Here is a 25,625-nt window from a genome sequence, read left to right as displayed (position 1 = left end):
AAGATACTATCTTTCATTTCTTGGATTAAAGAAAATGTGAATTGACTTCTGTGGTGTCTGAGCGCCTGGTGCAAGGCACCTTTTTATGTTGGGGCTGAATATGGCCTTCTGGATGGAGTAAGTGAAGGATTTGCAGTAGTATAGGCAAGCAATGCAATGGGAAGCCTCCCAGGTTTCTCTGGTAAATTTATGCCTTATAGACTTCAAAATTTTGAGATTTACAGATTTACTTGGAACACATTTCATATTTCTGTTTCCTCCTCCCCTCCCCTTTTATAACAGAACATTTTGAGTCAGCGCTACAATGCTTTCCAGGCAAATCTCTGAAAGCTAAAGGATTTGCAAATAATACTCATAATTAGACAGGATGTTCTTTTCTCTCCCCAGTTGCAACACCTGGGAACAGTGAGTTGTAAGGTGCAGCTGGAATTCAGCTTAGTCAACAGAGAAGTGATGTTGAGGTCACAAGGGGGGAGCTTTCACCCTTCCATGGCAGGACATTCAAGACCTGTGAGTGTTACTGTGTGTGGACATTTCGCCCATGACTAAACCCAGTCTTGGCTGCCCAGCTGGTTTTGCCCAAAACAATCTCATTAGAATCTTTGCAGATGTCAGAATTCACCCAGAGTGACAAAGCCAGGATTTTCCCTCCTAGTAGGCTATTGCACAGTGTTTAATAAGTAGCTGTTTAGAGGCACTTGCTCTGAATTGAGTTTGAGTAATACATTGTATAAATTGTGTAAGAAGCATTTTTCTGATGTTTTAGCTTGAAAGGTGTTGCACGTGTAGGAAAAATTCTGAAGTAACAATAAGATTGATTATGGGAACACTCCTCTTTCAGTTTCCTTTTGGAACTTCAGCACTTACTCATCTATTAAGTATGAATGCACTTATATTTTTGTTTCTATTATTGGTTATGCATCTTTTGGAAGTTACTGTATGATTTGTTGGCCAGCTACTAAGTCTGTAAGACTGGAAGGGGGGAAAGTTAGTGCCTGAACAATAGGTACAAGTTTTCTGAGAGCCCAAATTACCACTAAAATGTAATGTTCTTTTTCCAAAGTAAGCCTGAATTTTCTTAGAATCATAGAATAGTTAGGGTTGGAAAGGACCTTAAGATCATCTAGTTCCAACCTTGCAGTGGCTCAATACATTTTAAGTATAATTTGTAAACCATTACTTTATGGTCTTGCTGTGGATAAAAAGTCCTTACTGGCAAAAGCAGATGACTGTCATCTTCCTTAGCTTTGTGCTCATGAGGCTGTGCTTTGTTGCAGGGAAGTGAGAGGTGATTATGTGCCAGAACACTTGCTGGTCTTGGATGACAGAACTATGTTTCATTCGGCACCAGTAGAGAGAAAAAGCCTACATTTTATCAGCTTCAGTTTCTTCCTACCTTCCCCATTACCTGCACTTGTCCTTTTCTTCCAAGCGCCTCCGTGAGCATGCATGTACAGCGTACACAAAACAATAGCTGGAAACTGTTAAGAGAGCTGTAAGAAACTCGGTTGAAAAGGCACTAGAAAAATTACGAGGATTGCATTGCAATGTGTTCTGAATTCCCCTAGGTGTCATGTTATTACTCTTCTGTGCCTCTTTCTGCAGAGGCAGCCTGTGTTTCAATTCATGTTCCTCCAAAATAAATAGCTGCATTGCTTGAGGAAATATTAATTTTTGAGGAGAAAAAAGGCCTTGGACATGACAATGCAAACACATAATTAAAAGGTTGTGCCCTCAAACCATAAAATGCACATATTTTTCCTATATTGTCTGATGGGTTCAAAAAAGAATTGAGAATGTTTGTTTTGGCTTTTCACACAGCCTTCCATTTGGAAACAGTTATGAATGTGGGACTTGTAGTGAACAGGTTTGTAAGATGCTTTCCTTTTTTTCTCATGGCAGACCCCACAGGCATCTGCCCACCTTTTCTGTTTTGGCTGCCTCTTTCTACCCCCCATGCTGACACTCGACCCACATCCAAACAGTAGATGTGATGATATTTTCCTTGGCAAGTACAAGGACCAGCCTTATGACTTGCCTTCCCCTGTCATGTGTCCTGAGCTTGCTGGCCTCAGGGTGCTCTAGATGTGGGAAAAGGAATAGCATCTCCGACAGTGTGTTTTGTCTCTGGGTCTCTCTGTATTTTTATCATTCCTTTTGTATTTTTCCCTCTCAATAACACTGCCTTGCAAGGGCTAAAGAGGAAAGGTGGCACTGGGCTAGCCTAGGATTAGTGTTCTTGTCCAGTATTGGTGAGGCCTCTGTGTGCAAGCTGAAAGAAGCTTGATATATACTTATTTGGATCATTTGTCCTTGGAGTTGCGTGTCTTTCTATTACACGTGACAGAAAATAGCCCTGAGCCTCCCTGCTTTCTTTCTTCCTCTGTTCAAACAGAATTAAAGCAGTTTATTGGCCTAATTAATTTCTCCAGTAAATCTCTTCTGATGGATATGGGGAATGCAATTAATTCCGAAAAGGTTAAGACTCAAAACCCTCCTCTGAGTGTGAAACACTGAAACATCAGGCTTTTGACAGATGCAGACTGAAGGAGAAAACAGAATATTCCTCAGGATTTGGAAGAGGAAATGCAATGTCGTTATATAAACCAAATGGAAATGTCTGTAGAGGATTAAATAGCCTAAGGTCTGTCCTTCAGTCTCTTGCTAATGGCGGGTGTGGCTGCTGTGAATGAGTGGTTTGTGCTAATGGGCATGATGTTGGTACTGAAAGAAAATGACCATATGATGGTGGTTCAGAGCCTTATGAAAAGTTGCTTGTTGATGTCTGTCCAAGTCTGCAATGCAGCAGAAATAACAAGCTGTATGTAAAATCATCTGGTTCATAAGGCAGTATTGAAGGCTCAGAGATCAGGATTGTGCGTTCTGCTCTCTGATGACTACATCAAGACAGGCACACTGTCAGAGGGTATGTAATAAACTACACTGCTCTATGTGGCCACTGTCCTATAGTTAGGGAGTTTGGTGTATCTGTTATACACATTGCATTAATAAATGAAAATGAACATTTATTTTTTGCATAGTTGTAATGTATACTTCTGACATGCTTCACAGCAGAGTTGGAGGTCATTTGAATAAGCGCAATAAAATAACTGTATCAGCAGGTAGTAACAGTGAAACCCCAACCTCTCTCCTCTTTCTGTATTTCTTCAGTACTTCTAATTTAGGCAAAATGTGCTTACCTCAAATTACAGGCAGGATGCATTGTTGCAAATTCTGTGGCTGCCTTTCTCACTTCCTTATTCATAAGAAGTTTAAGTAGAGCATTGGCTGTGGACAATTACTGTAGGTATGGCAGACGTTATTTTACAGATGTTATGTGAGAATACAGCACAGACAGCAATCCAATCTGACTGACTAGAGGGAAGCTACAAAAAGAGCAGAATGGTGATACATGAAGTTTGGAAAATAAGCACAAGACTTCTAGAATATATGTAAAATCTGCTGGGTCTCCAGTGCAAGTTTTCCACGAGAGAGCTGTGTTGCTCAGTGGTTGTAGGGTGCAAGATGCTGCATTTCCAAACCATTTGCAGTAATGATGATGCAGGCAGGAAGGGTGGTTTTGAAAATGCTAAGTCAAATATAAATTCTGAATCTTTCCTTGTTGAGTGGAGGTGTCAGATAATATCTCATAGCTGGTGCTTGAAGGCCAAACAGCGGAAACAATCCTGGCTGCTCATGGCATTGCTTGTCTGTGTTGCAGCTAAAGAGACCGTCAGGGGGCCAGGAATTCTCACAGATTTAAATGAAATTTCTCCTGAGTGCGGCTTGATCTAATGGGTGGCAGTTCTGTTCTACAGGCAAAATTGGCTAAACCACATTAACTGGACAACAATTTGTTATTCATTGGGCATGGATTAAATGTAAATGTTAATGAGTGTAACTTCTATGATTTCTTTTTGTTTAATGGATGCAAGTAAATCTGTACAGCTGTGCCTTTCAACATGCTGGGTGTAGTTGGATAGTGTTATTTTCCACTTCAGCTTCTTCTGCTGTGGTGTTGGAAAGCCACAGGCTGGGGGCCAGGAGACATATTTGGGTCTTGGTTGGTACCCGGTTATACCTTTAAGCATTTCTGTGAATTTCCTTGCTCACCTCTGCAAATTATTAGTATTGTTCTCTTTTGAGTGATTTTGAGGGGCATGTAATTAACTTCCATGCTGCTTTTTATTTCTTTTTTTTTTCCCCAAGATCTTTAAAGTTTAGAAGCAGAGAGTGTTTTAGTAGAAATGCTCAGTTGCCATTGAGCTGCTTTGACTGTGATGTTTGCACATCTGTCAGAACATGAATAACCTTTGCTCAGTTTTCAGTTCCAGTTCGCCTGCTGCCTCCTGTTACCTGCCACTGTTTCACTTGGCTGCTTGCCGGGCAAGGTGTCCCTGAGAAGGGAGGAAGGATGGCTCTGGTGGTGCATGTGTTTCTCCTCCCGTGAAACAGCAGTGTCCATTTGCCTTGGGCAGCCTTCACCTCCACTGGGTGGACTTTTTGCTTTTCCCTCTTCCCTTCTGCTCCTTGAGCAGGCCCATAAGGACAGAAGCAGTTGATGGTATGAAATGGCTGTGGTGCTTGGCCATTCCCTAGGGGTTGTCTCCCTCTGTTTTATGAGTGCCCAGGACTGATGTGTAGGCAAGGAGGCCAGCCTGCAAAAGGAGGGTGTTATTCAAGGAGGTGCTCCTCCAGAGCTGGTAGGACTTAGAAGTGCAAAGGGCCTTCAGTGCAGCCCGTGCCTTATGTGGGACTTGTTTGTGTACTTGCAGTTTTCTCGGATCTTTATCTAGTAAGAGAAGGCAACAATAAAAATACCCTTTAAACAGCTGACTTTAGAACACAGCTGAAGTGCACATGCCTTTCTGTAAGGCATAGTTTGCACCTAGGTTGCCTTACTTTTTTTGCTAGGTTACTAAACGGACAAAATAAGCACTTGCACAAAACTGGGCTTGTGTACTGGTGCCCTTCTTGTTCTTCCCAAATGGAAGAGCAGCTGACAGCAAAGCAACAGGGCTCAAGAGCTGTGGCACTGTTCTGCTGTGTGCTTAAGAACATGGAGGCTATTGGACTTTGGTTCATGACAGCTCTTCAGGGCAGGTCTTACAGCATAAGGAAGCAGGGTACTTTGCAAGACTCAAACTAAATGATTTAATCAGTCTTTCTGGTCTTAAAAGAAATCAGTCTCATTTTTTGGCACATAAAATGTGGTGCAACATCTGATTATTTGAAAAGAAGGAAGTTTCCTTCCAAACTAGTAATGCCATCCAAAGTGTGATCCTTTCCTGGATAAAGATCATAGTTTGCTGACTTGTGAGGGGAAGATGTCTCTGAGTGCTGAGTATGCTTTTGGTGTACCAGCAAGCAGGAGAACAGTCTGATTCAAAATACACAACTTTCTGTTTACATGAACAAATAAGTCAAATAAGATCAGTATGGTCTTATGATCAATACAGCAAAATGTTCTTCAGTGCCTAGCTTTGTGGTGGGAGAGAAAAAAGCATGGAAATCTGCAGTAGCTTGTTTTTTCAGCACCACCTTAGTTAGAATGGTTTCAAAAAGTTCCCTTCTCCTCTATTTTTGACTGAAAATGAGGCCTCCAGATTTGGTTCTACAATATCCTTGGACATTTCATTGAAAATCCGAACATCTGAAAAATTGAAATAAAGCAAAAAAAAAAAATGTCTTGCTATAGTCTTTGTTGTTTCATGTTAGCATTTTTCTGTAAGGAGTGAAGTATTTCTCATGAAACACCAGAGACTTTCGTTGTATGTTTGAGGAAGGAGAGGGTAATACACGGTGCACTGTGGGAGACGTAGTTTAATCTGAGAAACCAAACTGAATCCAAGCTTAAAATTCTCTAGAGATGTCAAAATAGCATTCCAAATGGAAGCTTTCTGGGTTTTAATCTAAAAAAATTACTGCTGTACAGGGATGATAAACAATTTGTCAAGTCACTGGGACATTCCATAAAAAATATATGCTTGTAGGGAAAACCAAAAGAAATCCCTTTTTCCTTCTGGATGGTAGCCTTGTGAACCCAGCCCAAGAAAGTCAGAGCAAGTCTCCTCTGATTCATTCATTCATCATCTGTAAAGAAGAGCTGCAACTATGGGACAGTTGGTTAGTCTGTAGGCAATTCACAAATTAGAAGAGAATCCAGCTTTATCTCTAATATAGCTGTTTCAGCTTTGGCATCAGGGTTTTATCAGTAAAACAAACAGACATGACTGAATTGTACATGGATTCAATTGGCACTGAACTTTCAGAAAGTTCAGTTGTGCATCTGAAATACTGAAACTGAGACTGCATCTCTGTTTTGAATACACACATTGGAAATGAAGTTGTAATGTGAGAAGATAACATTTTTATATAATCATTTTTCTGTCTGTAGCTTTCAGTAGCTTTAAAGGTATTTTATAAGTAAACCCATCTAGTGTATTACAGCATACTATTGTACATTTGGGACATGTAATACAAACCTTAATGAAAGTTCATGAGAATTTAATGTGCAGAAGTTATTTTTAGTTCACAGTATCTTATCTGGTTTTAATTTTTTTTAATTACAGAATGCAATTGGGCTCTCTTATGTACTAGTTCTTTGCCAAATTTAATTTGTTTCCAAATTAAAAACATTTTTCGGTTACATTGTCATGAAAAGCATCAGAAACCATTAAGTTGTGTTATATTTTTAACTTTAAATCCATCACAATGTTTCCAACAGCATTTTTTTTCCCCTCCCAAATTTTGAGAAAATGATTTATCTCTGGGACAAAAGCTACCACAATAAGCCTATCTCTTTTGTCTCCAGCCTGAGGGGTTTATTATCATCTTGAATTAAAAACCCCATGTAACCGGGTGCTCTAATGAATGGGGGCTCAGGGCCAGGAATCCCTGTTTGATTATAGGGCCCAGCTGAAACAGGAGCAAGTGGTTACACAACCCAGCATCTGCTGGGCTGGACATGGGCTGTCAGTGGGAAGGAAGCTCCTTCTGTAGGTCCTGAGAGAGGCAAATCCCTGAGGAGGCGCACAACCTCCTGTCTGCTCAGGACAAGCAGAACAACGTGTTTTGTCATTGCAGTTTCAATGTTTTCCCTGGTTCTCTTGAAAAAGAATAAGACAGTCCAGGATGCACATGCTGGTGGTGGGAGTGCTGGTGAAAGGTGTCGTGCTGTTGTGAGCAAGGCTGAATGGAGACAGGCATGAAAGGAAAGCCATGAAAGCATGTGGAAAATATTAGCATTGCAGAAATGGTAGCTGGTGGGTCCTGTCCTAATGCTGGCTCTTGCCTCATTTTGAAATATGAAAGAGTAATGATGGAAAGAACGCTTTGGTGCCTAGTGGCTGTGTCTCAGCAAGCTTGCAGAGCCAGACCTGAGCTGCCTTCCTGCATCTCTAAAGAAAACACCCCAAACTGGCAGTGATGCACAGGTGCTTGGCCGTGCTGAGTTGTGCAGCAGTGGGTGACTTCTGCAGTTGCTGGTACGCCTTGTGAAACAGCAGTGCCTGGCTTTAGAAAAGACAAAGTTGCACAGCTATTGAGATAGCTGGAGTGGAGTTGTCTGGTGCTTTGGATCACACAGCATGAAGACTGGCCTCGGATTACTGTGGTTATACTGCTCCCATCTCGCACTGTTCCTCAGCCTGACCCTTGTTCAAAGAAAAGAAATTTATTTGGAAGGCTCAAGTTGTACTTTTCCCTTTCTCCTCCGTGTTCAGCAGAGTGTGTGCAATGCTTGGGAGGGAACAGGCAAAGACGGACTGTAAAATTTAATACATCTTTCACAGTGCACTTTGGCAGCACAGGCCTTCGAAGATCTGTGATTGCGCCTTCCTCTGACTTGTTCAAGATGGAAGTGTGTGAAAGGGACATTGGGCTCATAGAGGAAACATAGCCTGGTGCTCTGGAGAGAAAATTGTAAGCAGCACACAGCTGCCTGCTGGGAGAGCCATTCCTATGTAAGAAAATAATACAGCTCATGACAGGTCGTATCAGCATCCGTCATGCTGCGCTGCTATAGAAAAGATTTTGAGAGAAGATTTTGACCCTTGCTTTAGAATGAGTACACATGTATGTGTTCTGGATGAGGAAGCACTTTTTTGTGCTGCTGTTTAATAACGTATGTACTATGGAGGCCTTATCAGAAAGGCAGGAAGGTGTATGTGCCCACTCAACAGTCAGGTTTAAATTCTTTTTTCCTTAAATGCTTAGAACCAGTTCAGTACAGTTACTCCATCGGGGTTGCTCAATACTGAACCTAGCTTTGGTAAGGATTCTCCGCGTGGCCACAGTCTTCATTTTAACTCCACAGGAGTGAATGCCACATGGTTGATTTTCCATGTGATTTTGGTGGGGAAAGGAAACTCTTTTGCAGAAGCTGGGACAAATATGTAGTATTCAAGGATTTTCACATGTTTCCTTGGAAGAGGGCAGAGGAAACGCTTAGTTATTTGGAAACTCATTTGGCAGGTTCTTTCCAGTGCTGGGCTTTTCAGTACATCAGCCCATCACACACTAAGTACTTCAGGGCTCACTTAATGTTCGCGACTACACCTGAGATAGTTAACAGAAGTTGTTTTGACAGGGCCTAATTTTCTATTACTAAGCTGCCTCATTTTTTTCTAATGAAGAGTTTAAACACTAGTCAAAACAGTTTCCCAAAATCTCCAAGCCTACAGTTATTTCTAACAGGGTAAGCCTTCACCCTGCTTACATGGCCTGTCAGGAGGAACCCATTGTGTTTAATGGTATATTTAACATTATTTCAGAACGTGATTGCAAGGGTTGTCACCTTTTTACAAGGAAGGGTAGATTCAGAGTAATGTTGTACTGACCCTAGTCTTACTCAAATAAATCCCCAAATAATTGGAGTAACAACGCATAATCAGTAATTGTAACAATGCATAATTAGTAAACTTTAAATAGATGAAGTCCTACTATTTTCTGTTGAATTTGTTCCAACTAGGGGAAGAGCACCCTGTGTTTTTTGGCAATAGCATGGCTGGAAAATGAAATAAGTGAAATAATACTCTTGTGGAGAAGGGGCTGGTGAGCAGTTTCAGAGCCTCAGGTTTCGTAATACACTTCTTTAAGAATCTGGAAGCTCGGTGAAAGAACAAACAAACCTATGCTCTTTTTGACACCAACAAGCTTTTTTTTTGTAAGTTTTCTGTTCTGAAATTTAAGGTCTAATCTCTTACTGAAGTTAAAGATGAAATGAGGTTTGCATCCTGTGGCATAGAGCATTTATCAAATAGCCTCCATAAACCCACTGTGCAGTCTGAAGTTGTCTGTAGTCATGGGGCTCTTTCTTCTCCAATCTTTTCTAAACCTCAGGAGCTGGGGCCATGAGAGTCATAGCATTCTATAAATGTTTAGCACTGCTTTTAGCACTGCTTAAATATGACAGCGAGTCATTGCAGTTGTTTATCTTATTTAAAAAATAGTCATGAGTAATTACTTAGAGAATTCTGCAAAATCGTGGCTTAAAAAAGTGCAAGGTTGCTTAGCTGGGTTATTATACAGTACAGTATTTGTTTTGAAAAGATTTAATACATGAGCCTGCTGAATGTTTAGGCATATTCAGCAGTGCACTTAGACGATGCTGCTATTTTTATTAATAGAAGGATCACTTGACACAATACGCACCGGTGTTACTGTCCTGAGACATGGATTTAGACAGCTTTGAAACCTCCTTCTGGATTTTTTTGTCTGCTGCGCTTGTGAGATAAAGAGATGGATTACCAGAAAAACACTGATATATATCTTTCCAGGGGATCTTGGCAAGAGTCACTGCTATCACCTATACTGTTTCCGATATCACTTGCATCCACTGCCTTAACCTGTCAAAACAGGTGTATTTATAGGCCTGGAGGGACTGAAACAAGCAATCAAGCATTTACATAGCATCTTCCATCCAAGTTCCCAAGGGCTGAGGCTCAAAGTATTTTGATATGTTTCCAGGGATTACTTAGCTGTGCTGGGTATTTCTATGTTCTCTTTAGCAATCTGCTGCTGCTGTACTACATATTGGAATTAGAGAAAATTTTTCTCTCTATTAACAAGGAAATTGTCAACAAAATGCTGGTTGGCTTCAGAGAAACTGGCACAAATATTTAAATCCACGTCAGAGAAAACTGGGACGAGATTTCACTGAACATTGCGAATTAAGGTAAATGAAGAATCAGTCTGTGAGTATGATTAATTAGAACTTCTTTGCTTAAAGAGAATAAGCACACACCCTGTGCTGAGATATTTTTTCGTGCTATGTCTTGGCAGTAATTAAGCTTTAGGGTGTTAGAGGCTGCCTACTCCTTGTAATGGCCTGGAATAGTTAATGGGGTTGAGCTCTGGAAGAGGAAGAATCCCACTAATTGTGCAATCCTCCTGGCACTGGGGTTTGGCAGGACGTCCTCACAGTGAACCTACGCTGGGTGTGCCTCCCTTTGTAGAGTGTGATGCACAGCTTTGTGTGCCTGAGGCTGCAAGAAATAATCATTTTCAGCAGTGTAAGGGAACTTGAATGCATATTTTTTCAGGGCCAGCATTACAATTGTATCTTTTTAGGAGATTTATGTTTACTGTATTGCAGCATCCCACTTCTCCAAAAATTTCCAGCAGTGATGGTGATGAGCGGTAAGGAGATACAGTAAAGGGAGTTTAGTTAATGGATGTAGTCCTAGGACAATAAAGGATTTCTTTAAAGGTGAAGTGCACAGGAAAGGAATATGTTTTACTTAGTTTTAAAGTGAGAGATTAATGAAAGTTCAGAGAGGGAGTGTTCAGCTGGATCGATACGTGAAGAAGGTGCCTCTTTTGGCATGATCCCAGATGAAAATAGTGGACCATGATAAAGGCATTTCACTTCATAGTTTGTAAGGACATTATTAAGTGGGAAGTAAAGTGACTCAAGTGTTCAATGCACAGGTTGATAAGGGCCAGCAGATCTTAATCCAGAGATTAAGATAATGGAAAAGCAGATCTGCATTGTTTATGAAATGGCTGTGACAATACAAATCACTAAATCCGGGAGACATTATTTCTACAAACTCCTATCCTCAAGAAAGCTGCATGAACAGCTCTTTTACTGCTGTGAATAGGGAATTGTTCTCTTCTTCCCTTCTTTACGTCAAGCAATCAGCTTGCAACCTTGCTGGCATTTGCTCCAAGAAAAAAATGATCAAAAGCTTTCTGCTGGCTACAAGCCCCACACCCTTTGGAAATGTTCTGTTGATTGTGAACAAGTTGTTTTTTCTTGCTGTCTTTAATCAATAGTGAGAAAAATTTCTAATGAGAGATGTTCTGCTTGTGAGAGAAATGAAAGGTGTTTTCCTGGGGGACTTTGTTCTCTTCCACAAGATCTGGTGGCATGGAGACTAGGAAACTGCCCAGAGCTGATGTTTTGTGCCAGCTGCAGCCTCAACTCCAAAAACTATTGGGTTTGGCTGATAGTACCAAGACTTCATGTCCCTTCCCATCCACTCCCTTTTTAAACTCTCAGACATATTGTGTTGTAACTTTGTTCATCAGCTGCTAGATTTTTGCCAAATGTTTTTTCAAAGTTTGCTTCTACCAAGGAGGATGATCTTTATGTCACTGGAAGGAAGGAGATTTTGTCTTTTGTTTCTTCAGTTTGCCAGGCAGCTTTTCTGTTTGAGCAAATTTTGAAAAATGAATTAAACTACAAAATAAATATTTTTATTTTTCTTTTTTATAGGCCCTCTCTCCTGCATTTGTCACTGTGGGCTGCAAGAGCAAGAGTGTTCTCTTGCTAAATGGCTTTTCAGTGGAATATAGAAAACCAATTTGCACTACGTAGCTGGCTGATGATGTCTTTTACATTATTGGCAATATTAAGGGTTCAGGGAACATTCACTGTATCAGCAGCCTTGCGTCTAATGAGGCCACTTGGACTCTGTTATCTGAGCTGGAGTAAAACCTTTGAAACATGTTAGCCACAGTTTGATTGAAAAGTGGGGGAGGGTTTTTAACAGTGAGCTTTAAGTAAACTGCATGTTTTTGAATTTCCTGAGCAGCTGCCTTTCTCCCTTTGATGTACTGTGCCTGGTGATGCTGTTAACGAAATGCATAATTATGCGTTATATAATAAAACAGGGCTAACATGAAGGTGCCTAATAGATTATAATGATGTGGAGGCCAGAGAAACTCAGGACCATGGGGGCTGTTGAAAAGTGCCTCGGGTGACAAAGAAGATATTTAAAGAGGTTTGAATAACTGTGCTAATAAATTAATTGTGGTCTCTGTGTGTGTAAACGACATTTTTCAGGATTCTGTATATAGAGAGAATATTGAAAAAAATATATAGGTGCAATTTACTAGGCTGCTGATGTATGAAGTGTCAGCGCCGAGTGCTTCCAGCGCCTATTAGCACTGCTGGCTTTGCATAGACGGGTGCCCTAGGCAAAGACATTTTTGGCACGGTCTGCTCTGCCCGTAGGATCAAAAGGGAAAAAAAAAATAAATCTGGCAATATGCACAGAAAGTAAATTGCATCCCAAAGAGCAGCCCCTAAAATGTAGGCTTGGAACAAATATCAATAAATGAAGCATCACATTTAATGGCTGAAGAGTTGTAGGCATTTGGTGGCTGCCCCCAACTTCCTCTCTTCCTTTCTCTGTTTTTGTCACCTTTATTTTATCTGTCCCTCTGCAATACTGTGTATAATTTGCTCCTTTCTTGGATTCTTTAGGAACTGGTTTGAACAGATGGGTGCTTTTAAAGGAGAGGCTGCCTAACGTTCCAGCCCTGGACCACATTTGTATCCTAATGGTGCTGGGCTGTTACTGCGCTTTTTTGGCTGCTGTTCTGGGCTTACGAGGGCCTGTCTGCTGAGAGAATTAGTATGCAGGGAGCTCCAGCGTGAATTTACAGCCTGCTAGTTACTTGGCACTAATTCCCTGGGTGGATGCTTCTAGTACCTACTAAGAGCGCTTTTGTACAGGTTAGCTTTAAGAGTGCTTTCTTGTGAGTTAGGTGGGCTCCTTTTTGAAGGTGGAGTACGTTGTTTTTCACTTCCCAGGCACCAAGGGTACCCAAACAGGCAGTTAGTGCAGAGTAGCTAATATGCAGTAAATTCACACCCAAGTTCACTAACTTCCTTCTGCAGCTGAGTCCCCAGGCTCTGCACTTTGTCTCTCTCAGCAGGGAGCAGATGGCCCTTCTCTAAACAGGGAATACTAATATAGCCTGATGAAGAGCACAAATACGTGTGTGTCGGTTTGCGTGTGTCAGTATGTTTGTATAAGATGACTTGAATATGTCACAGTTCTTGGATTAAGTTGTGCTTCCTAGATTTTTATCCAGATACCCTAATGAGAACTTTGCTGCTGCTTTACCATCATCCTTCTCATTAATGGACTTGGGTTTTAGCAACAGGTTTTGATTAATTCTTCTGTTTTCTTTAGCAGCAAGGGTGGCATACATTTTCTTACATGAGTGACTGCATCTTTGTGTTTGAATCTCTCTTTGATGAGATTACCTTTCCCGGCATTTCTTATTGGATCGCTGGAGATTCTTCTTGTATTTCATATGCTTTTATAGCTAATAAATGTTCTTCCAAAACTTGAGAACCCCCAATAAGAAGGAAATAAGGTTTTCTCTTGTTTTCCAAACACTTGGATGTGAATTCAAGACAATTTTTATATAAAACTTTTGCTTTATCCTGGGCTTCAGAAATAGCTTGATCTGTAATTAGTGTACAGGTTCACCCTATCTTGGAATCACAGAATCATAGAATGGTTTGCAGTGGAAGGGACCTTAAATATAATCTAGTTCCACCCCCCCTTGCCATGGGCAGGACACCTTCCACTAGACCAGGTTGCTCAAAGGCCTACTCTACTGGCCTTGAACACTGCCAGGGATGGGGCAGCTACACCTGGAGGCCACATAATGGGTTAAATACGTGAAATTTTCTTGATATAAAAATATGTATATATTTTTTAATATCTAAAAATATATTTTATAAAATTATAAATTATTTTATCCAATTTCCATGCTCATGCTTCAAATATGTCATTGCTTTCTAAGTAATCTGCAGATTTTCTTTGTTTTTTGCTCTGTTTTTTGCCTGTTTCCAGGAAAAATTTCATATCACAAGAATTGCTTCTCCTGTTTCCATCTGCAGTAAGAGTTCAGGACACCTATATCAGCTCTATTTCAGCCAAAGTTTAAATTCACTTACATACAAAAGATATTGCTCAAAATGCTTTTAACATGTCTTTCCTTAATGACCTCAGCCATAGTAGCCTGCCAAGGATAAACAGCATTTCTGCTCGGCAGGAGTTAACTCTTGGAAGCAGTGAAGTCCAATGTGAACCCAGAGACACTTGCTCCAAGTTTTCAGTGTGCTGCTGTAAAAAGCAGCAATCCCACCCCCCACAAGATCCCAGCACTCAGAAGGGCTGCAGGGCTGGAGAAAATCAGCACAAGCCTCGCAGTTTCTCAGCAGGAGATGTAAAATGCTGATGAATGTTTGCCACAATAAAGGATGAGGGCCTGGGCCAGGCCAGCTTGACTGTTCCCATTAGAGGACAGGAGGGTAGGTGGAAGGGATAAAATGGGATGAAAAACAAGGATGGGAGCCTGGAAAGCCAGGCTTTGTTTCTTGCTGTTCTGGAGATATTCTGTATAGGTTAAAGCAATCACTTGAGAGTGTTTTTCAGAGTCTGAGTCTCAAGAGTTTTTAAATTTAGCATGCTTTTATAGCTTTTAAGAGTGTTTTAATATTAATTTTTAATGCTGATTTTATTCTGAAAGAGTTCCTCATATCCAGATACTTTAAAAAAAACCTTAAAAGGAATCCACAATAAAGGAGTCTCCATCTCTGTGAACGAGTTGCAGCAGATATGATGAAGCAATTCTTAAAATCCCACAGTTACTCTTTCAACCGACATATTCCTGGTGTTTTAAAATAAAACAGTTGAATCCTAGGTTTAAAGGGGCATTCAAAGAATGCTGTGGTGTTATTAAAAATCCCTGGCTATGTCCAGGCAGAAAGGACAGTTGCATGACCCTGTCATACATGGTTGATCGGTCGTGCCATATGAGTCCCTTGTTGGGATATACTGTAGATCATTCTGGATGTTATCTCTCCAAACCCAGAACACAGACAGAAGGAGGGTGAAAGTATGAGCCGGATAAATTTGCTACAGCTTATCGGACAGAAATGTGCTTATTGGAATTTTTTGAATGTAGATTCTTGGAGTACTTAACAATCTCTAGCTAGTGACGTCTATTAAATGGCAATGTGCTTCAATTCACTTTGAATTGGAGAGAAGTTTCTGGGCAAAAGCCTCTTAGTGTTACAAAGAAAGTTTGCTTATTTAATCCCAGGATAATATCCCTTTTTAACAGGATGCAATGGTAGGGAAAATAGTTGGGATTGAAAGGTGTTAGCAGTTTTTACTAAAACTTGTTGTTAAGGTAGCATGAAGAGAGTATTTCCATGCATTCATTTTCACTTTGAAAAATATTTGACATTATTGTGAGTTGAGCATAAACATTACTAAGTGCATTCACGTTACTCCTTTGTGTATGAGGATTCACTCTGAACCCTTTATTCAAAGGCGGTTGTATTGATGTGCTTTGTTAAGTAAGTCGCTGCTGCCACAGTCATTAGACATTTGTAGTAGTAAGTCAAGTGAACTCAGTCTACCTTCGTGCGGCATTGAGCTGATAGTACTGTTGTGGTGGCTGTGTCCAACCATGGAGGCAAAACCAAGCAGCTAAAGGGGGATAAAGTATTAAAACATGCTACATTCTTTGTCACTCATCTGACTGTACCCTCACTACATAGGGATAAAGTGCAAGTGTACTTAGGAAAGATGGTTTAGGTGAGATACCATGCTTTGTGCACGTTTCTCTACAACCAGCATTGCAGGGCTACCGTCATAGATTTGCGATCATACAGACAGGAATGCCTGCACCATGCCTTGCACTACTGCTGAATGTTGTTCAGCATGGTAGCTGTGTGATGTTCCTGCTGCTTGATCTCCAGAGCCGGACTTCTGCTGAAAGCTTCTTGTTCCCTTTTCTGGCATCCTTCAAGGCAATGTTTGTACAAGGAGTTTGTTCTGTCAGGAAGCAGCAGTATGGGAAAGCAATTTTGTATCTCCTGAGCTCAGCAAGAAAGAAAAAAAATATTTGGATCTGTTTGCATTTTTTAATATTTGTCACAATGCCAAGCTATTTTAAGCAATCTGGCTACTCCATCTCTACTTACCCTCCTCTGATACTTCAAAATTATCACAGGCCACCTGAAATATGGGAATCAGATGTGAGTTTTAATGTAAGTGCAGTACTTCAAGCTGATAGGAACGGGAGGGGGAGCTGTCACTGCATCAGCCAAGCCCCTCTAGTGGAAGTGTTGATTGATTACTTTACCCCTGGGAAAGGAGGGGGAGCGCCCTTCCACTTTTAGCAGAGTGAATTGCTTCCCATTCTGTCGTGAAAGAAGTAGGTAGTCCTGTGCAACCGTTGTTATCATCTCCAGGTATATGAAAAATGGAAAGTCCTTTGTTCTGTTTTCTCCTTAGGTAGAGATCACAAATGATGTCCAGTCCTTGCTACTGATAATGCTGGCTGTCATGGTGGCCAAGATGGTTGGTGATTTGTTCAACGCATCCCTGTACAGCTCTCTCCTAAAGCTGAAGTGCATTCCCTACTTGGATGTGGAACCTTTTGTCTCTTACAGAAGAAAATGGTGAGGTCTCTTACATTGTTGATCTCTAAGTTTTCTGTGTCATATTCTGTACAGAGACTCTGTGGTTTCTCTGAGACCTGGAGTTTGGAGGGTAGGAGGAAGGAGACCCTGATCCTGAACAATGTCCCCACAGTGTGATGTGCTGTACAAATAGAGCAAAAGAGTCTCCCTTTCTCTTCAAGATTATGGTAGGATCTGAATTACCAACATTACCAGAGCATTGAGAACAGCAAGTGCTCTATAACGCCAACTTGGATGCTGTTTATTAGTAGCACAGTTGGTCCAATGGAGAATGTAGTAGAGACTTTCACAGTTAGGACTCTGCTCTATCACATCTGCTCACAAGAAACACAGTAACAACAACAGAGTGTGTAGAGTCCCTGATGGTGAAGTTTGCCTTACTCAACCTCTGGATGACTAGTCTGGGTTTCCTCTCTGTTTAGTATTGTAAGATGTATGTTTTCAGACAGTGATTCCTACCATCCAATGGTAGCAATCTAAGGCACACAGGGTGTCTTCTGGAAATACTTGCACTGACTATAAACTAAATGAATAGCTTGGGCAAAAAAATACAGTTTGTATTCTTTAATTTATATTAATCCAACCTGTCCTGTGTATCTTCTAGTGTGTATCCAAAACCTGAGTCTGTTCACGGGCATTCATAACCAGTAATAATAACCATTTCCTCTCTTAAATGTAGGTTTGGGATCTACATTTACCTGTAGGTAGTACAAAATCTGTGCTATTGTCTTCTATACAATTATTAGCAAAAATGCTGATTCTTAATGGTATTCTCTGGGAATGAACTAGGTAATGTGGTGAAGAAATAGAAGGAAAAACTAAGTCAGTTATTTACCATAGAAAGACTTATTGTTTTCCTCAAGGCATATTTGGGTAGTAGATAACCACAGCCAACACTGCTTGCAGGACACTTTAGCTGTCATTTCTCCCAGTATTGAGGTCTACTGGACAAACCTCTTTGTTTCAAGTGACACTTTAGGAGAATAAAATATTGGTAACCCATTCTGTCCACACTTTATAACTTTCTCCAAATGTAGCCATATCTGAAAGTTTTTAGCAGGCATATTGAATGCTGGGTATAATCTAACTGTATTTGACATGAGAGGAAAAAGAGCCAGCAATGTGGTAGGAGGAAATAAAAACAATCTGTGACAGTATGGATGGCTTCTATATGTACCATGGCAGATAAAACAGAGGGGAAGAAGCCATAAAATTTTCCATGGTATTCCAATTAGATGTCAAGTCCATGAAAAGAATTATAGCTGCCTTCCTGGTTCAAAATAAGGTCCTATTCACTTGAAGAACAATTATATGTATATTGATATATATGTAAAATTTCATTTCCCTCCCACTCCTTTCTCTTTCCTCTCCAGTAACATTAAGGAAAGTTCCTGGATAACTTGGTCATCAGATATACTGATACTCTAAAGCAAAATACATGGTGTCACAGCATGGTAAAGGTTTTTATGGCTAGACAATTTACAGGCTGCCAAGTTTTAGTCTAAATCCTTTTAGACCTAGTCTGAATAGGCTGATACACATCTGAACTGGCTGATGTAGTGGCTAAGACACTCTCCATCATACCTGAAAAGTCTTGGCAGTCCGATGAATTCCTCAGTGACTGGAAAAAGGGAAACTTCACACCAGTTTATAAAAAGGATGAAAAGAAGGACCCCAGGAACTACCAGCCAGTGACCCTCACCTTTGTGCCAGAAAGATCACAGAACAGATCGTGCTGGAACCTATGTTGAGGCTTTTGGAAGGCTTCAGCCTAACGTGCAGTCTTTGTACGAATTCCAGAAACAAAGATCCTATTAATTTACCTAGTATGAAAATACACAGTTTGAGACAAGACAGTTAAAAACCCCCAAACAAGTAGTCTCTGTATGTGTTTCCTTATCTCTGTTTCCTCATCACTTCTGAGCATCCTTGAAACTTGAGTCAGAATTCTACAAAAAGGTGCCTGCCATGACTTTTCTTTCCATGTGTTTTCCCTGTGGACCAAGATTTCTCATTTGTTTTCTCTCTGACCAGTCCTGCAGCTACCAAGATGCTGTGGGAGCCTGCCTATCTGCTTCTCTAGTCTTTTTTACAATCTCAGAGTGACCACCCAGAGTATGTGAGGCTCTGCTCTTTTTAAGTTCCATTTATTTCTACACTTCTGAAGTATTTTTATCTTCAAGTGCTTACACCCAGATATCATTTTGCATAAGCTAACCTCTTTCTCTGGTTGTGTCAGCTTGGTTGGGGGTTTGCAACCACTTTGCTGCTCTGGGAAACTGCAGCTGACACGGTTATGTGTGTGGCAGGTTCTACATCCTCTTTGCTCAATATTAATTATTCTGTGAGATCACAAAATATATAAACTGTGCATTGTTGCGTTCCCCAAATCATAACAGGGACAGGGGTCAGCTGTGTGGGAACTGGTAGCTAGCATGTGTTTATAAACAGGTGATAAATTATGTTTGTGTATGCAGAGTGAAAGATTTGGGTAACTAACAGCTTGCTTAAACACCATAGAAATGCCATATAAATTGGAATCCTTCTTCAATTGAAACTTGAAAGGCCTTTGGAAAACAATGCCTGGTTGGTAGCAGGGAGGAAAAAGGAGAAGCACAAGAGAACGCATGTTTTTATGTCCTCAGTACTCATATTGTTAGAGAGAAAGTGCAGATCTTTTCTTCGCTAGCTCTTTATCTTCATCAGAATGAGAAGACCTTCTGTATTTCATCATTTGTTGATTCCTTTTAGAGGAATGGATAACATTCCCAGGCAGAAGATGTGCTAGACACTGACCTGAGAAGAGAAAATAGCCTTTACATGAACAGCGTTGGGGTGGCAATAAGGTCCAGATCCACAAACCAGTTTAACTCCTAGCTGATGTGGAAATCAGTGGGTACATTAAGAAAGAGGCTAATTTAGGTACATGCTTGCTATGAAGACACCTCTATGAAGACACATGAAACTGGTGAAGTGAGGCCTATATCCTCAGTGGTATTTCACTACCCAATTTTTATTTAGGCACTGGCATCTCCGGATGCTTTTGTTCCTGTGGAGCAGAGCTTAAAATTTGTTTTCTTAATATTCTTTATTTTTTTTTTTTGGAACCTCATTGATCACTCTGCCTGCTGTATTCCTTTGCCTGGGTGATAAGGCTCCAAACACAGCTCTATCTAGTACAGGGCTGCTACGGTGCACTGTGATTTCCAGCTACATCGCACACCACTGTAAACACCCCTCTTATAAAATCTGTTTCACTGGAACACTCAAAGCTGCTGGCTGCCAGGGAATGTTCTTTAATGAGGGTAAGGAGTACTTGAACACATCTATGACTTGGCAACCCTTCCTGCTTTTTATAAGCTACTATACACTTCAGAGAGAAAATATCTTAGAGGCTACTTTTTAATGGGACAAGTTTACTTAAGAGCTGAGTGGAGCTGGTGCCAGTAGTTCTGTTTTGTTCTAGCTTAATATTAGCCTTGTCAAAGTTCTTACAGCGTCTCCTGGGTGTTTCTGTATTGCATACCGTATAAAGCTGTTTTGGGGAGCCAAGAATTTTGGCTGGAATATATATTATAGTGGTCTCATTATATATATTTTTAAAGTGTATCAGAGGTGGCCCTATAGTAAAGATCCACGGAGCAAGGCTGAGTTTTTACCTTTTTTTCTGTTTTTCCCTTCTACGTTTGCCTAAGCCCACACCGCAGACACTGGATTCAGAATTTGAGCTAACCCAAGTTTGAGGGTCATTTGGGATCCAGGGTGCTGGTTTGGCCTGTTGTAAAATTTGGGATAATTAGCAAACTTTTTAGATGAGGCTTTGGATTTTGAAAATCACTGGACACTGGGGAGAAAGGGAGGTGCTTTTGGTTGGGCCTAGACTAGCAACTACTACACTAAAAGATTCCCTACTCATCTTGCTGACACAAGTGTTCCTTCAAAGACAATTCACCCAGATGCATGTGGTGCATCCTATCCCGCCTCTTTGAGAAGCCAGTGTGTTTCATGGCTGTTTGGCACTTTCATCCTGAGAGACATCATTAGGGGGTGGACTTGGCAATGTTTTTGCATTAGACGGCATCCAGCCCATCTTTTGTAGAGTGTTTGTGGTGGAAGCTGGATCCCGTTCTGGCTGCACAAAGGAAAAAGGGAGCTGCTGTAACAACGCCACACTTTGTCTGGGGAGAACCCTGGCTGCTATAGAAAAGATGGGGGGAAGGTGTTGAGATGTGTGTGAGAATTATTAAAATTGCATTTGGGCTTTAAGTTGCCTCTATGTCAGGCTTAAGCAAATATGGCAAAGAACCATTTTTAGTCCCTTTTATTCACCTGTGCTGTGCTGGGTTTTGAGTTTAGTGTGATCCCATGACTTAAGAAGCAACTCTACGAGCCATAAATAGCAGTATTGACCCCCTGACACAAATACCATGTCAGAGCCAGAGGTTGCTCTATGTGTGTGGAAGAACAGCAGCACAGCCTTGCCTTGGTGTCAACATGGGGTTGGTGGTGCAGATGTGGGATGAGTGAAAGGACTTATGGCTTCCTCCTGCCCCTGCACCAGCTCCCTGCAGGTCACTGTGGGAAAGTCCAGCCTGTCTCCCTATGCAATCTTTTTAACCTGGCAAAAGGCTGATACTAGCTTGCTTCACTTGCTCCAAATTATCCAGAACTGCTCCTACAAAAAAAAGTTGAAGGCTTAGTGCACATGCCTCTGTGTGAAGAAGGTTGTCTTAATCTGAACATGAATGGAAGGTGAACTTCCAGCTGAGCAGAGTTACTGCTGTATGTTAACACCAATACTTAACGTTATTGATGCATGTTTTTGCTCTGTGACAGGTGGTGATAAACAAGGCACTTAGCTTTGTAGTTTTCAGGAGATCTGAATCTCTCTCTACAGGATTTTGGTGGAAAACAAGACTCTGACACTGAGTGACCTACAAAAATGACCTGTTGGGCCTTTTCAGCCTTAATCTTCAGTGATCAGAGACCACTTTTCTCAGATTTTTTTTTTTGCCATTAAATTTCACCCAAAATTTTGAATTTAGCATGAAGTGATTTCAGTGTCCAAAGTTGAATATTTTTTTTTCTCTTAGGGAAAAAAATCACATGCAAACAGTGTAACTGTATTAATATGAATATTCATTTGAGACAGGAAGAGGAAGGCTATGTGGAGGGAAGCAGGAGACTGAGGAGGAGTCACTGTTCAGGATTCTGTCCCATTTCCTTATATTGCTTTGGCCAAACTGATTTATTTTTCTGTTCTCAGTTACAGAAGGGAAAACAGTGCCTATATACCTCATGTGGCTTTCAGCATCTGTTGTCTTTGCCAAGTATTGTCAAGTCCTTAAACAAAGGGACTTATGTAAAGGCAAAACTCGCGAACTCTAGAGGATGATTTTTGACCTGCTCTGATTTTGACTCTTTAATGAAGCTACTACCTAAAGGTACTACATGACTCAAAATGACTTTATTTAAATTGGTAAAGCCATGTAAAGATGCCCAAGATTCTGTTGCGTTACTGTTTATTTTTAGAGGGGAGTCTGAACAAATAAAACAAATTACTCTTCCCATGCTACAATAAATAGCAGCAGACATAACCCTTCCTTCAACCTAAAATAAACCTTTCCCACCCTTGACTGTCCTCTTTCCTAAAATGTCCAGGATAAGAGCTGGCGCTGTGCCCTCAAGGTTAGGAGCTGCAGGCTTGCACAGAGCAACAGAGGAGACTTAGAGGAGGGCTTGAGGAGGTCTGGCCAGCAGCACCCTCCTTTGATAGAAAGTGCTGGAGACTGAGTAATGGCTCATTGCTGACCTACTGCACTTGGAAGTGTATTGGTGGTTACTGCAGCCCTCATAACCAAGTATATACAATAGAAGCACGAATACTGAAAAATATAATGACAAGGATAGTGAAGACAAGCCAACAATCTGTCTGATGGAAATCCTTGGAGGACCTTGTAAATACTTTAATGTTTACACAGGGCTTGTATATTTGCACAATTGCCTTTCCATGAGCCCAAAATGTTTTATACTGGAATGTTTTCAGGCACTAAGAAATTATATTTTCTGATATGTCTGAAAACTGCAGGCTCAGCTTCTTTATCGCTCTCCTTTTCTAATGAACAATTAAATCTGGATTCTCCCTTGCCCCCTGAATATGCAAAGTGTAAATGGCAAGTTCTATCAAGATTATATGCTGATTGTGGTCACAGTGTGCTAAGAGTAAAACATTTTGAACTTAAAAGTGAATGTTATACTGTAAATTATCAGATAGATGCAGCTAAATGATCTGCTTTTATTATAATTCAGAAGTGGTGAGAAAAATTACTTTCCTGTACTGAAATTTTTAAGAGAAACTTATAAGAAGTTTGAAAGATTGGTTTGGTGAGTTGGTCAAAACCTTAGGGACAAAGTCTGGTGTCATGAATACGCAGATCAAATGTAGTAAATTTTGAAGCAGCTATCCTGTTCCTGTGGTTTACGTTACAAGCAAGGTCCCTGTTAGAGTGTGAATAGGACTCTCACGAGGTTGGCAAACCAGCTGCAAGTATTGGGCATGCCATGATGACAGATGGGAACTTATTATAAGGTTCTGGTTCTTGCTGTAAGGTCCATCATGAATCACTGCAAGATCCATAGCAAGTGTAATGCAGATCCCTTCAGCTCATGGAGAAGTCTTTCCACAGATGTTTTAGTTACTGCTGCAGCCTGCCTGATGTTGAGGGAGGGATAACAAATCCGCACTGACTTTTGTGTGTTTTCCATTTCTGGGGAGTCCCATGAAACTGGAAGAAGTGACTTCTGCACACTTTCCGCAGAAGGAAAGGCGCTGAAGCAGCATCTGGAACTAATCACCTGTGTTTCACAGCTCACTGGTGGGCAGTGAGCGAGCCACACTGGCTCCTACAAGCCCTTAGGTAAAACATGCACACAGTGACTTTTAGCTGCAGGGAAACTTGAAACAGCTTCTGCTGGCCTGGCAAGGAGGAAGCTGACTCCCTTTTGGCTCACCTGGGGGGAAAAGCTGCCTGTATGGGTACCACCGCAGCCTTCAGATGTGGTAGCATGCAGGTGGAGTGTGCACATACACACAGAAATCAAATCAAGCCATCAGATGGGGTATCCCACTAATTGGAAAGTCTGCTCTGGTGTCTGGCCACCACTTGGCAGATACTGACAGTTTCCACTTAAAGCCAGCCAACACCACCGGAAAGCCAGCTGCGCTGGCAGGGCGGCTGATCTCATGAAGATGACATGAACAACTGCTTGAACTTATTCAAGGAATGGTGGGTCTGACTTGAAACGGGCTGAAATCCCCTGTCTTTGCTGGATATGGGTGTTTGCTGCAAATGGGAACACAGACATCCATTTATGTAAGAGTTGTACCTCAGTGTTTCCGAGTTACACATAGGGATATCATCTTTATTCTGGTGCTGAGGGCTGCTTCTAAGGTCACCTTAAGCAGAAATGGATTCTCTCTGCTGTTCACATGTGTCACTTTTTCTGTTCTGTGAGCGTTGCTACATCTTCATAAATATTAGCAGCTTCTCACAGTGGTTGCCATGATGGAAAGAGTTATTTATTTACAAAGAGGAAACAGATGGCACAAAATACTTTAATGAATTTCAGCATGTTTGAGAAATGAAATACACTTTTTTTTTCTTTTTTTACCAGTTTTGCAAGGCCTTTAACTGCTGTTTCACACAATCACAAGGGAGTTCTTCAGGACACTGAGTGTACACAGAGCCACACCAGAAGTAAGGCAAAAAAAAAAGAGGCATAGAATGGAGTAGTTTTATGAAAAGCCACAAAACCATGAATATAGTTTTATTAGATGCTGCCATTCAATACATGGAGTTGTGACAGTAGGTGAGTGGGAGATGAAAGCGACAGCAGATGGAAAACGCCGGAGGAAGCTGAGTCCTGGTGTTTGGGATAAGGAAGGAGAAAGAGAAAGCAAGTCAGACACATAAAATCTCTTCCCAGAATTTTGGGTACATATATTGACCAGTATAAGTACACTGTCAGGTTCAGAGAGATCACCACTCATTTTCTGGAAAAGCAGAAAAATAATACCAGCATTTGTGATCTTATTTTTAACTGGGATGTAAGTAATGGGAATGCTGAATTTTGATGGGTTAAATGCCTTTCCCTGTTGACTGTACAACTGGAAGGAGAACTGCTTTTGCTTGAAATCCTGGTTATAAGTGTCAAAACTTCTATTTACTGCACTGGGAACAGGCTACAATCTGTATCTCCAGTTACCCAACGTTGTATTTTAATAACCTGACTACACTATTCCTGAAAGTACCAGATTCTTGGAGGGACTGAACAATTTAAAATCTTTTTCGTATTCTTCTCCCATCCTTATTACTTCAGTTTACTCTTTTTGTAGTCTGTTAGACCTAAATCTCTACCTCATTTTGACTAAGAGGTCATCTGACAATCTGTGTCTGATTATTAAAACATACACTGCTGTCACTGTCCATTCCCAAGCATTTTAAAGCTTGCATTTTTAGTATACTAGTCAGTGCTTTCTTGGAGCAGGCAGAGTGGAAAAGCTAAGGTAGCTGGTACGGTACATGAGGGTGGAGGCTCTGAATGGAGCCTTTATGAAAACTGTCTCATAGGAGCTTTCCTCTTTTCTTTCCAGTTTGGATTAGTTTCTTTGGCATACATTTGCAAGAAACTCATCGTATCGTTGCATTCAAACTGCAACAGCCAACTTAGTGTTTTGTGAAATTGCTCATCAGCGATCTATCCAGAGAATATGCATTTCTGTGTTTGTTTGGTTATAAGCAAGATCATGAGGTATTTATTTAGCCCTCAATTTACTTGCTTCTCTCGCTTTATTCCTGTGGAAGTTTGTTTGGAATGT

At 40.9% G+C, this 25,625-nt stretch overlaps 1 protein-coding gene across 1 annotated transcript in view; it reads left to right on the top strand.

Annotated features, from left to right (window-relative positions):
* LOC133266861 (chloride channel protein C-like) overlaps positions 1-25,625 on the top strand; it is a 76,040-nt gene that overhangs the window by 25,717 nt on the left and 24,698 nt on the right. The window contains exon 12 of the mRNA XM_061448516.1: positions 16,560-16,726. Coding sequence (XP_061304500.1) covers positions 16,560-16,726 — 167 coding nt within the window. The remainder of the gene's footprint in view (positions 1-16,559; positions 16,727-25,625) is intronic.

This window comes from Pezoporus flaviventris, unplaced genomic scaffold (genome assembly GCF_033815535.1).
Source record: "Pezoporus flaviventris isolate CSIRO_AGI_PZ_B2104156 unplaced genomic scaffold, CSIRO_AGI_Pfla_v1 ptg000007l, whole genome shotgun sequence".
In the NCBI taxonomy this organism is placed as follows: Eukaryota; Metazoa; Chordata; class Aves; order Psittaciformes; family Psittacidae; genus Pezoporus; species Pezoporus flaviventris.
Note: the sequence above shows the minus strand (reverse complement) of the source record. Positions and strands in the feature narration are given on the sequence as shown.